Source organism: Enoplosus armatus, chromosome 11 (assembly GCF_043641665.1).
Source record: "Enoplosus armatus isolate fEnoArm2 chromosome 11, fEnoArm2.hap1, whole genome shotgun sequence".
In the NCBI taxonomy this organism is placed as follows: Eukaryota; Metazoa; Chordata; class Actinopteri; order Centrarchiformes; family Enoplosidae; genus Enoplosus; species Enoplosus armatus.
Window position 1 is genome coordinate 15,882,224 of NC_092190.1, and position 12,702 is coordinate 15,894,925.

The 12,702-nt window shown below is 39.4% G+C and overlaps 1 protein-coding gene across 1 annotated transcript in view; it reads left to right on the forward strand.

Annotated features, from left to right (window-relative positions):
- The window catches only part of LOC139292665 (receptor tyrosine-protein kinase erbB-4-like), a 155,827-nt gene that overhangs the window by 77,632 nt on the left and 65,493 nt on the right, over positions 1 to 12,702 (forward strand). Inside the window, exons 11-13 of the mRNA XM_070915027.1 lie at positions 816 to 906; positions 3,717 to 3,916; positions 9,593 to 9,725. Coding sequence (XP_070771128.1) covers positions 816 to 906; positions 3,717 to 3,916; positions 9,593 to 9,725 — 424 coding nt within the window. The remainder of the gene's footprint in view (positions 1 to 815; positions 907 to 3,716; positions 3,917 to 9,592; positions 9,726 to 12,702) is intronic.

Here is a 12,702-nt window from a genome sequence, read left to right on the forward strand (position 1 = left end):
CCCCCCTCCACCATCCCCTCCCTTTCTGGATAAACAAAGTTATGCATCCTGCGGGAAGAAAACACACAGTTTAATATAATGGAGTTGAAAATACTGTTCATTGATGGGAGAATGTGCCACATTGCCCATCACACCCACAAGGTTTTCCTCACCTTCTACCAACACCTCCTTTTCTTCCCCCACTGTCAGGAAGGCAATTGGCTTGTGGCCTCTGTGTTTGCTTTGAATGCTAAAGGAATTTCTGACATTTTGTGTTTTATTCCTTCTTCCTCCTCATCTCTTACCTTCACTCCTCTTCCCTCTGTGCATTTTCACTTGGTTTCAAGGCCTCATCCAACTGTTTTGTTTGTCTTCTGGTGTTGGCTTGGGGATTGTACCCCCCTGCCGTTTCTCTACTAAATATTTCATATTTCTGAATCCATTATTGAAAATCCTAAATGAGCCACAGCCATCCTCTCAGCTATTCATTTAATCTTCTAAATGATTCAACAGCAGAGAGGCAGATAAAGGAAATGCAAAAATATTGATATATCCAACTTTACAGTCGTCATAGCCGGCACCAAACTCCTCTGTGTGCTTGCTGTGCCTATAACATTTTTCTGACTTAGAAGTGCTTGGCTGCTTTCAGATGAGACTCAGGTAGTGTGGTTACTGTGGTCCTGGAATGTCACTAATTTCAGAGAGATGCCAACTCTCCCTACTCATTTTATTCTTGTCACTCTGTGAAATAGAGGATATGATAGAAAGCTGATTCTAGTCTGTCAGTACTGGTGACTCATAATAACCTGTGTGTGCGTGTGTGTGTCCCCATTTAGGCTTTCTGAACATCCAGTCTTGGCCTGACAACATGACAGACTTGAGTGTTTTCTCCAACCTGGCAACTATTGGGGGAAGAGCGCTGTACAGGTACACACCTGAGAACATCATAGCTTTGCTGTGATTAGATATTTTTTAGACCATGGGTGTAATTTATATCATAGCTGTGTCAACACTGCCTCAAACAGAGTTCAGTACATGGAAAGTAAAGGCAAGCTGGTAATACATTTATATAGTTATATTTTGAAGCAAAAAATGTAGCAAAACCTCAGTTTTCTCTGAAACTAGAGCTCTTTGGGAAATTAGAAAAAGAGTAAATTCAATGGTGATTCAATTTGTCAAAATGTATTAAACCTTCCCTCTAAATCAGTAACAATGTCAATAGAATTGTACATAATTATGGGTGCCCTTTTGATTTTCCTTGTAAGCAAACACTGTTTACTGTCAGTATTACGCACCAAAACATATTGGGCCCTATCTTACACCCGGCTCAAAGAATAACTGCTCTAGAGCACTTCTAGAGGTCTGAAACTCCACAGGATACCTTTAATGTACACACACTGTTAATGTCTAAACTTAACTCAGAGATAATCAAGACGCTTTGACAACTGTAACTGAAACTAACTGAAAACTGCAAAATTAACTTTAAACAAGGAATGAACGATTAAAGCATTTAAATATATTTATTTTGCACACTTAATGCACACTTATATCAAATGGACTGGTACATCTTTTTTTAATTGTTAACAACTACCCAAATTTTATTTATTTTGGCATTAACAACATAAGGTAGCAGTGCAGAGGGTGCGACGTGCAGTGAGAGTTCCATTGCACACTCTACAATACTCTACAAGACACAAGATAGAGGATTGAAGAGAGTATTGTCCTCCCAAATTGCTATATATGTGTGTCTAGCAGTAGGATGTAAGTAGCTTGGGTTATATAATTAAATAATTTAAATGCAAATTAAAAGTAAATTTGGTTTGGCTGGTTATGCTTCTATAATCAGCACATTAGTTGGGACCAAAAAAATTGTTTGCTTTGACATTTAAGAAGCCAAGTTAGCTGTTATAAGCCATTTGATAGTAATTATTTAACATTTATTTTTTAGTGATTTTCACTAAAAAATAAAAAATAAAAAAATGTAAAATTTAGCTGTGACATTTGGATGGAAACAAAGTGAGTGTCTGAGCAACTGATAGTATAGTGTGGACTGTGGGATGCAGTCTGTCTTTGTGTGTGTTTGTGTGTTTGTGTCTGTGTGCGTGCACATGTGTGTCATCCACCTGCAGAAGTAAACAGCCGGCTGCAGTACAAATTACAGCTTGCCACCCACCCTTATCCCATGCTTGATCCTGCATACTCTCTGTCTATCTGATGGCTTTGACACCCCACTGGCCTCCTGTCATTTTTAAATGGTGCAAGTGGGGCGTATGGGGAAGGGTGGGGGTAGGCTTTGAGGAACAAAAGAAAGGGGATGCTTGGGGGTAGAATGATAAAAAATAAAAAAGATTTGTTGAAGTTATGTTGTTGCAGCAGCATATAGCAAAATGTGGCAACAAATCAAAAAAACTATAAAAATAAAGAGCCTATGCAGTGTATTAATTGTAGTCTGACAACACTAGAATATTGAAGGCTGTAGATCATCAACACACTGTAATACTGTGAAATGGTGATATTGGGGTGAAATTGTTATATACAAACCAAACCATAGTGGAGATAATGTGGAGCCTTTATTTTACTTCATTTTTAGGCTCTTTGAATTAAGACCACATTTGAATGTTTCCCCACCTTAGTACTAAAGTATTTGTTTTCTCTGCATGTTTACTTTAACATACTGAAAGTCAGTTTTCCACTGAGCTGCCATGCCCTCCTGAATGTTCTATTTGGATTTTCTATTGCAATCTAGCACATTTCCATCCAAATGTGACTTGCAGTAGAAAGTGCAAAATAGAGGCTGCCTGGTCTTATTCACAAGATCAGCAGTAGACCACACTGAGGCAAAAGTTATGTGGGAAAACGTGCATTAGAATATACCAAATGATTTTGATCTGACTTTAAATACAGTGTGAAAATATATATGATTGTGAATTGATGTATGGGCTGTAAGAAGAGAGAGAACAAATCCATTCTCTCTATACATGTTTGTTTATTGTTCACATATTTCCTGTTTACATATCATTCAGTGAAAAAAGTATATTCCAGAATTCAGTTGCATCCATCTGACCCAGCTGCTGCCACATGCGAGTTGTACGTTTGTATTGAACAACATAAACAAACAAGCTTTTGTGCCATCTGTCATGTCTGTTGCTATGTTACTGTGTTTTACTAATCCTGTAACATATGAATTACAGCACATTCACATGCACCTATTCTGCAGTAGTGTTTTAAATTCAGTGGAAATGTTAAAGTGCTGATCAAGACTTATCAAGTTTGGGTGTAGGGTTCCCTTTGACTCTGGCGGTTTACAGCCTGTTTGATAGTAGTTGTCAATATTGACGTTTTTATTATTTCACCAAGAACACAATCCCTCCCTAACCTTAGCTACATTTTTACTTGTATATGTGTTTATGAATAATGTATTCCAGGCAGCGTTACATTTCCCTTAAAAGTTAGTCGCATATGAACATTATTTGATGCAGATAAAGTTTGGTATGTGAGTGATATAACCTTCATAAATAGGTCACATGATAACATGGCGTAACAAAGATTGGATTTTTACAAAAAAAAACCTGTCTCAGCCATAGAAACCTGTGAAATAAATCCATCTTCTCTGCCTATCTCCTTTTATTCTCCTTTCCTCCTTTCACCTCATCCCTTTACCTACTGCTCTTCTCATCTTTCTTCTCCTCCTGTCTGGCCCTCTCTTCCTCTCACCTCCACCCTTTCTTCCCTCTCAGTGGGATCTCCCTGCTGGTGTTAAAGCAGCAGGGCATCTCATCACTGCAGCTCCAGTCCCTCAGAGAGATCAGCGCTGGGAACGTCCACATCGCAGAGAACAGCCAGCTTTGCTACTACAACACTGTCAACTGGACAAGACTGTTCCGTGCAGAGAACCAGAAGGTTCTGGTCCGCAACAACCAGAGCCCGCAGTGGTGCTGTAAGTTCATACCGAAATCATCGCAAACATCAAAAACTAAACTCTCAGGTGTTCCTGCACCAAACCAGAAATAGAGGTCTATGAAATATAGTTTGCCTTGCTTTTCTGTGGTATAGGGGTATAAGACGCATATAATTTCATTGCAACGTCCCAAGTATCATTACACATTACACAAAGTTGTAGTAACAGTGAAGTATATGTAGGTAACAAATACAGTATAATTCCCACAGTGCATTTAGAAAAACTGATTTCCAAAAATGGAGCCACTGTGGCGTCTCACACGTCTCTCAGCCCAGTTTGTTTTGTGTCCAGTTCTGACTGAAATGTGTGCTGCTCACAAATGTCATTTGCCACTATCCCATCTTTGTCTCTTGGAATCTTACCCAGGTAAGATTCAGACATTTCAGAGAGCAGACACACTAAAACCATTAACATTATTCAGGAGTCACTGAATATTGGAGCGTGCTGAATGACTGTGATTTGATTGTGCTCCCTGTTATGAACTGTGATGTATTTTTGGATTCTAGTCTTACCTTCAACAGCAGTTGTGCAGCTCTAGGCACCATCGAGAGATTTTTCTTTCTTGTTTCTTGCTTTGACAAACGTGTTCACATTCATAAACAGGTTACATAGTTAAAGATTATGGAGAAAAATGTTGGAGATTTACTCTGGAACAGAAGGCTGGGACACTAATGGTTTAAAAGAATTTGGGATTGCTGACCTGACACAAATTCAGCTTTAGACAACACTCTTAAACATTATTAGATCAATGCTCAAGCATCCAAACCAAGTCGATTATAGTGAGGGAAAGGAATATCTGTGCTCCTGCAGAAGGTGGATTTGACACTGAACATATAATAGTACAAACCCACTTGTCATTTCTATTATTCTCTGTATGTTGTATGAGTGAGAGCTATTATCTCATCTCATTTCTAAAGACAACTAAAAACAATAAACCCATAACTAGACCAATTAACCAACAGAGCCATTCAGAGACGGCAAGGTTTGGCCAAATTAAATGAGGCAAATATCTGAAGTGATGAGACAAAAACTGTGCCTCTAAAAATGGAAGAGCTTTTATTATATCACTGCCACAAGTGTTAAGACATTATTCATTTATGTATAATGTTCATTAATGAGCCAGTATTTGCATTATTGAGTTGGCCCCTTTTCGCTGTTCATGTGCTCCTTTCCCCTGGGCAGTTCCTTAGTGTTGGGCGTACACACACACACACACACACACACACACACACACACACACACACACACACACTTTCTCTCTCTCTTTCTCTCTCTCTTTCTCTTCAGTGACTTTGAAGACTTTGGGTGAGACTCAAGAGTCACACACTGCTATCCTTGACAAGGCTCTGCATGTGTGCATCAGAGTGTGTGTGTGTGTGTGTGTCTACACTTGACTGAGCCTAGCAGGGACTGTAAAAGGTCAGGTCTCGCACCCTTACAGAGCAGCAAAGACAGAAGAGAAGGAGACTGCGTGTACCGATTTATTCAAATGTGTGTGTGTGTGTGTGTGTGTGTGTGTGTGTGTTTGTGTAGTTGTAGTGATGTAGAAACATCATTAGATAATTGGAGAAACCGGAAAACCAAGGCAATGAGTTTTCACTGTAGCTGAAGTGCTTAGTTACTAACTTGGTGCTATAGACTTAGCTGGCAGATACAACTAAGAATATAATCATGTTTTTTTTCAAATCATACTTAAGCAAGATTGCAAAACTTTTCACAAGGCGTGTTCATGTCCTCAATCATCCAGGCAGCACCACACAAAATCATGATCCAGAAGAAATTATACACTGGATTAGCTTCCAAGAAGCTTCATCAGTTGATGTTCAGAATTAGTTATACTTGTTGTCAAACAAGTCAAAGTTCTGCACATCCATTAAGGCCACAGTTTTTTGAATGTATATTTATAAACTAGAGTTGAGTGTTTTTGGACAGTTTTCTTCGGATGTGATTGCAAATGATGTTCTGTCTTCGGTTTGACAGGATCTTCAAATGGTGTCTGGTTTCACTTCGGATGAAAATGACCAATTTTTTTAAAGCTCTCTTCACTGTGCATTAAGCTGATCAATTTCTTTTAACTGGGCTGTAATTTGACAGTCAGCTCTCGGTTGAAGTCGTGAACACTATTGCTAACTTTTGAGTTTTGACTGAACAAAAATGCTTCAGAGGAAGGTTGTCAAAGTTAAAGCATTATCAGTGGTAACAATAGTGCACAAGTCATCCAATTGAATCAATATCTGGTTTTAGTTAACCATGGTGTGCAAACAAGATCGTCAGACAGGTTAAATGTTTTGTTGTTGTTCCCAAAGATCTTGCTCACTTTGATGCAAAGCAAGTATTAAACGATAGACAAGCTTTCAGCTCCTAGAACTTCATCAGGGCAAATATTTGACAAAAGGGAATCCCAGAGCTTATGATGGGGTCCTTAAACTAACTGTTGAGCGATGGCTCATTAACAATAAAATGTCAGTGTTTTATAACAGCGTTTTTTAGTACTTGGGGTAATGCATAAGAGTAAACTTTATTCTGTTTTCTTCACATACTTCTTCAAAAGGTCAAAGCTCGGGATAGAAAGTAAACTGTTATTAGCCCCATCAATGCACTCAGAAGAACAAACCCTATCCAGAAAGGGCTGTTTCAGAACCCTGGCTTTCTCAATAATGTCGAGGCCGTGCACTGCAGACGCACGGTAAACCCACACAGGTGATTTTTTCAATTATTTTGGCCGATTAGAGCTCTTGTCAGGGCTGCGTGGGTGTGTGCAGACTGTTCTTAATTGGCATCTCCCTGACTCCTCCTGTTAGCTTTGCTGCATATTTTAGAAGTTAAATGACACCTTTATGGGGGCTTCAATCTGAGCAGAGGTCTAATCAGCCAGAATGACCAAAAACACCTGTGCAGGGCCTTTAAGATGACTGAACTCACTCTTAGGTAGAGTTACGTAGATCTTCAAGCAAGCAGGAGAGAGTTACGATCAGATCAGTACTCTTATGTAGTATCCTTCATAGATCAGAGCCATTGTTAATGTTATTAGTAACACCTGTGGACATAATAGTGGTAACTGGCTCTCAAGAAATACTCCCGATGTGATCACATGAACACATTTTGGCCAATCAATGGTGGCCAAGGTGCTCTTGATAAATATTTTATTGATTGCGTCTCTGGAGTCAAAGGCTCTGGTGATGACGCCATACTCTTTGACTTTTTAAGGATTTAATATTTTACCACGTGAAGAACCTTTCTTCTTGTTTGATTTTTTTTTTGGCCTTCTCAAAGATTTCTCAAAGATCTAAAATTGTTCATTTATATACTTTCTGTATGATGTATTCTTTGAACTAATTACTGTGTCGACATTACAGCAAGAGTGAAGAAAAAAAAAAAAACTTATCAAACCCATTTCAGATAGGATAATTTCCCCTGCTGCCTTCCAACACTCTTTAGCCTTTTCAATGGCTGCCCTGATTTGCTTTCAATGCTGCCTTTGATGCAGAAGAAAGTGATGCAGGAAACTGAAGACAGCAGTGGAGTTCCAACTGCTCTCCCCACAACCCTTTCAATCTGTTAGCTATCATCACAGTTCTCTAACAGGTGTTTGTTTGTTCACTCATTATTATTACATTTTTTATCTTCTTGTTTTTTCTTTTGTTCTCATTGATTTGACTGATTTTTTCCCCTTTGCATTCTTTCTTTCTTTCTTTCTTTCTATCCTTCCCTCCATCCTGCCAGTTACAAGCCCATATCATAATCATCATAGCCTGTTCTCCTGTCTCCCATGGGACTCAAAAAGGCACCTGTCAGCTCAAGCTCCATAGGCTTTTGTTTTCCGACCATGTCTGAAACATCTGAAGTTGGTATCTTTTTGATCTTTCAAGTGCTGTATAGTTAAAAAGCCATGCAACTTCTCCTACTCCCTTGTTCATTTCCTCTTTTTCAGCAGCCATCATTCCTCTTTTTCCTCATCTTTCCCTCTGCCTGGTCAGTTTACCTAAGGCGTTGGAAGCCCAACAGAGGTGGTTTTGTCTCTTGTGAAAGGCAACGCTTTCATCCTCTGCCCTCAAAAGAAACACTTGATTTCTGTTTTCTCCATATATCTGCATCCCTCTGTCTGATTTTTTAGGCATTCTGAACATGGCTATGGCTGACACTGAGGCATTGCCCTTGGCTTACATGTGGCCAGGACCTCGAAAACAGCAGGGGCCTTTTTATAACCATGTTCATAGCTATGGAGAAGAGAAGAAAAGAGAAGAACAGAAAGGACAGCAGAAGAGAAGAGAACAGAGGAGAAGAGTCTGTTTTAAAATCCAACAACAAGGGGAAAATCACATCAGATACAGATAGAATGATAAAAGTTCCCAGTGTATCTGCAGTTCTGTCACCGTGTTACTTCACCACTCTCATTTTGTCACTGTAATGCTCTCAGATATAACTACCTTTGTAGGGCCGAGTGACAAAAGGGAGAGTGATAAGAGATCCAGACACAGGAAGAGAATGGAACAGAGTAGATGTAATGGACTGAGTCTGTTGGTACTATATGAGAAACAGTGAGACAACAGCATACAGGTTGTTCACAATGAATGGGCTGGGAGAAAGGGGGGATTTTCTCTCTATGATTGAATGCAATCCAAAGTAAATGAAACCTACACTTTTCTGGCTTGTCTCTTTGTAAATCAAACGTGGCTTTTATAATGGCTTTACATGGATATCCAAACAGCCAGCAGATCTTTGCACTGTTGTGTTTGTTGTTCATGTGCAGCCATGGATTTGTGTGTCAAAGGCAGATGCTGATATTTTTGGATTGAAGCCAATAGGACATTTTTAGTTTCAATACTTAATATCTATATATTTGAGCCTTTTGACACCAAAAAAGAGCTGAAAGTTTGTGTTTCAGATTAAATCCGACAGACAATAAAGATCCAGGGTTTATTTGTCTTTTCTGTGAGTTCATCAACAAGTCTGGCATCTGCAGATGCTTTCTGGGTCCCACGAGTGCTTCGACACTGTTGGCTCAACATTTTTATAATTAAGCTGCACATCTCCTCCCTTTGCTACCATAGTGAACCATACCACATAGTACTGTGTATACACTACACATAAATAGAGACTATTTATATAAACACAGAATATACAGTATATGCATGCACTTGGGATGGACATCACAGCCCTCGACTGAAATGAGCTAATTAATGTAATGTTTTAAAAAGTGTTGCTGGGATCGAATGGGAACATTTTGTGGGAGGAACTAGGTTGTCTTTCAGTTCATGCAGGAGAGTATAAGTGTATATTGTTTAACAATTTCTTGTTCAGTGAATAGAAATAGCATACTCCTTCAGCATGTCTTTGAGCCCTACACCTATTCCTCTCTCTTGCTGCAATTACTCCTGCCATTTAGGAAAGTCGTCCTCACAAAAACACGCCCTTTATAGACCACCACGAATTAACAGCTACTTTGTGGAGGCGGAAAAATGTAATACAAAAATGAACCCAAATTGCATGTGTCTTAGTACGCTTGGCCATGTCTTTTCATAAATAATGTGACTATTTTAGCTAATTTCATATCCAGCTAATTTGGGGCAATTTAGGGTTTATTCTCTGCATCTGCACTGAGTCATCAAAGCGCTCATTGTACACCATCTTTTCTCTTATGTGTGTATTGAGCAGCCAAGGAGCACATGGTGTGTGACCCGCTGTGTTCGGATGCAGGGTGTTGGGGTCCTGGCCCAGACCAGTGCCTCTCCTGCAGATTCTTCAGCCGTGGACGAACCTGTGTGGATACTTGCAACCTTTATGAAGGGTGAGTTACGCATGTGCATGTACACATACACTCAGATACATCAACACAGTGTTCCTATGTCATCGTGACTGGTAGATTACCTAGTGCTAGGTAGATAGATGGATGTATAGTTGAAGGTTGAGGGAGACAGCAGATGGGGCATTGATTGAAAACGTAAATCTGTTGTGCATCGGTATCCCCTCTGCAATGCACATTTGTAAGAGAGAATAGATTTTCTTTATGTAAACAAAGTCTTGTCTAATATGTACTTATATGTATATGGCTTATCACTTTGTCCAAACAGTTTCTTTGGAGAAACCCTGGACTTACTGGTTCAGTTTACAGATGCAGATATAAACTGCACTGAGCTACTATGAGCAGCTGTGATCAGAGCTCATGCTGCACACATGTTGTCCTCTAAATGTCCTCGGGTCCTAATCACCTTTTTTGCTCAAATTTTCCCACTATGTCTGTGCATGTCTTCATCTTTTTCAACTTGATACTCATAAAACATAAGGAACCACTAAATCACATAGGTCCTGTTTTTCAATGTGCTTTTGTCTAGATTGTGGTACAATTTTAATTCCGGCAATTTTTCAAACTGGAAAAAATGAAGGTAGTGACGAAAACTGACAGTTTTCTAGTGCATAGTCTGGCAGTCTGAATACTTTGAGCAGTTAAAATACTGAAACTAGCATTGGATAAATATCTGCAGATCTATCTTTCAGTTGACACCTCAAAAATAGAAAATGAAATAAAAAAAACAGGGAAACTATCATGTCTGTCCCTCACTTACGTAGTTTCTATACTTGACAAGATACCACCTCTTTCTTCTCCCTCTGCTGAGTGCTCTCAGTTTGTCAGGCCAACCAAGATTACAGCAAATTTAGAAAGCAAAATAGAAAAAGCAAAACAAGCAGAAACAAAATCAGAAAAAGAGCTCTTTTCAAGGAGAACAAAATATATAATGATACCATGAATGACACAAGATTTCATAGCCAAGCTGGACTCTTACCTTTATTATTGTTTATTCCCTCCATCTTAGTAGGGTCATCTGTGCCAGGTTCCAATAGCCCTCTGAAGGTAAACCAGGGAAGAAAATCTGCAGGGCATCAACACAAACACAAAAGACCAGACCACACAAACACAAAAGACCACTGATCTCGCCCCTCCTTATCATTCTGCTTGTGCTGCTTGTATTAATTGTGTGGTTCATGCAGGGGACAAAATCAGGTCAATTACGTTCATATTGTCACAAGCCTTTCATCATCAATGACGTCATGTGAAAAAAAGGTTAGTGTGCTTGTCACTGAGACTCGGGTTGACACAGATGGTCAAGCTGTTTTAACTGAAGCTTTCCTACCAAACTTTACTTTCTCAGTATTTTGTTCATATGCCAACCCATGTTATTATCCATTATAGTGTATACAGTCCCCCAAAACAAAATGCTTCACATGTGGATGGCTTCTCAGAGCTGTTATCAATCATAACTACAACAAGGCTAGTGTACAGGTGACTTCCCGCTCTTTGTATTTTGACAAACAATTCTGCTATTTTTAGAGAGATTTCATTTCAAAGATCACTGTGTTCACTGCGCGTTCACACTCCTTGGAGATGTACAGTTCCAGCAATTTGTTTGTCAAGTCCAATAAGCACCTGTTGAAATGATGGACATGGCTGGAGGAGACTGTATATACCTCATCTCACCCAGCAACCGGTAAAGTAAAAGATAATACAGCACTGTCGATGCCAAGAGGAAATCAAATGGACTCTAGCTGCATGAACACCAACAAACACGCATTCTTCAACTCAGGAAGCCCATTGTCAGTTCATAAAGAGTTAACTTTAGGTGCCTTCTGATATTCAGTACACTAAGGTAGGTGGACCTGCGAATGAACTTCTCCTGGTTCATTGTCGGAGGCGGAAGCAGTTCAGTGTCCTTTTATTTATTTTTTGTCAACAAATCATATATGTCAAGTGCTGATCGCTTAATTATAAAATGAAATAATGATATGCTTAATTTTGTGGCTTTTCAAAAGCTGCTTTACAATAGATGGCCTTAAATGTAAATTGTAGTTCTGAATTGTACATTGAGAATGTTTTCACAGAAAGCATGTTTATGGAAACTGATTATAAAAGCTGAACTCATTCACAGATTTCCACTGAAAAGGTTTAGGTTTTTAAAGTTCAGGTCATGCAAAGTCTCTCTAAGTCATTAATGAATACAATCTGAAGCTACTGCATGTCTGTGCTTCAAATGTTATTTAACAGTACAATCAACACCTGAATTTGTATTTATTTTTGATGCAATCTTATGGCAACTTAATTACATTTTCACCCACTTTTAAATGTTAAAAACTCTGATTCTGTGCTTTTCGTGTAATCACTATCATTATGCTTTCGCACAACAACAAAGTCTACACAACCTGCTCATCAAAACTTAAATTCTAGTTCAAGAACATCCCAAGGCTCTTTGTTACAGCTTTCAAGTTCAGCAGTCATTTTCTGTTTACTATGGATAATATTTAAAAGCCGGGGGGTGAAAAGAACAATTTAAGACATAGTGGTAACTCTCAGTTTGAAAGGCACCCCTGCAGAGCTTCAAAACAATAGGGGTCCCTTGACTTGAAAAGGAAGTATAGCTTGATGATATCCACGTCACAGTGGAAGGTAACGAGCCACGCTCCCCTGGTGAGTTTTGTTAATAACATTTTAGATTTTTGCCTCACAGAACTGATGGAAAGATGTTTTTAGATCAGAAACCCCAACTTGATCAAAAAATGTTTGGTGGCCGCATTGGAATGAGGAGGACCAGAGGGTGCTGTTAGGGCAGGGGGGCTAGGCGTGTCACTGCGTGTCACAGTCACTGCTTGCGCACGGGGCCACGCCCTGCCTACCTGTCCACCTGCACGTCAGCACCACTCACACCGTCAGCGTTACCAGCACAACCAGCACATCATCTACCAAATATAGAGCTTCACTGACTGCAACCCCAACC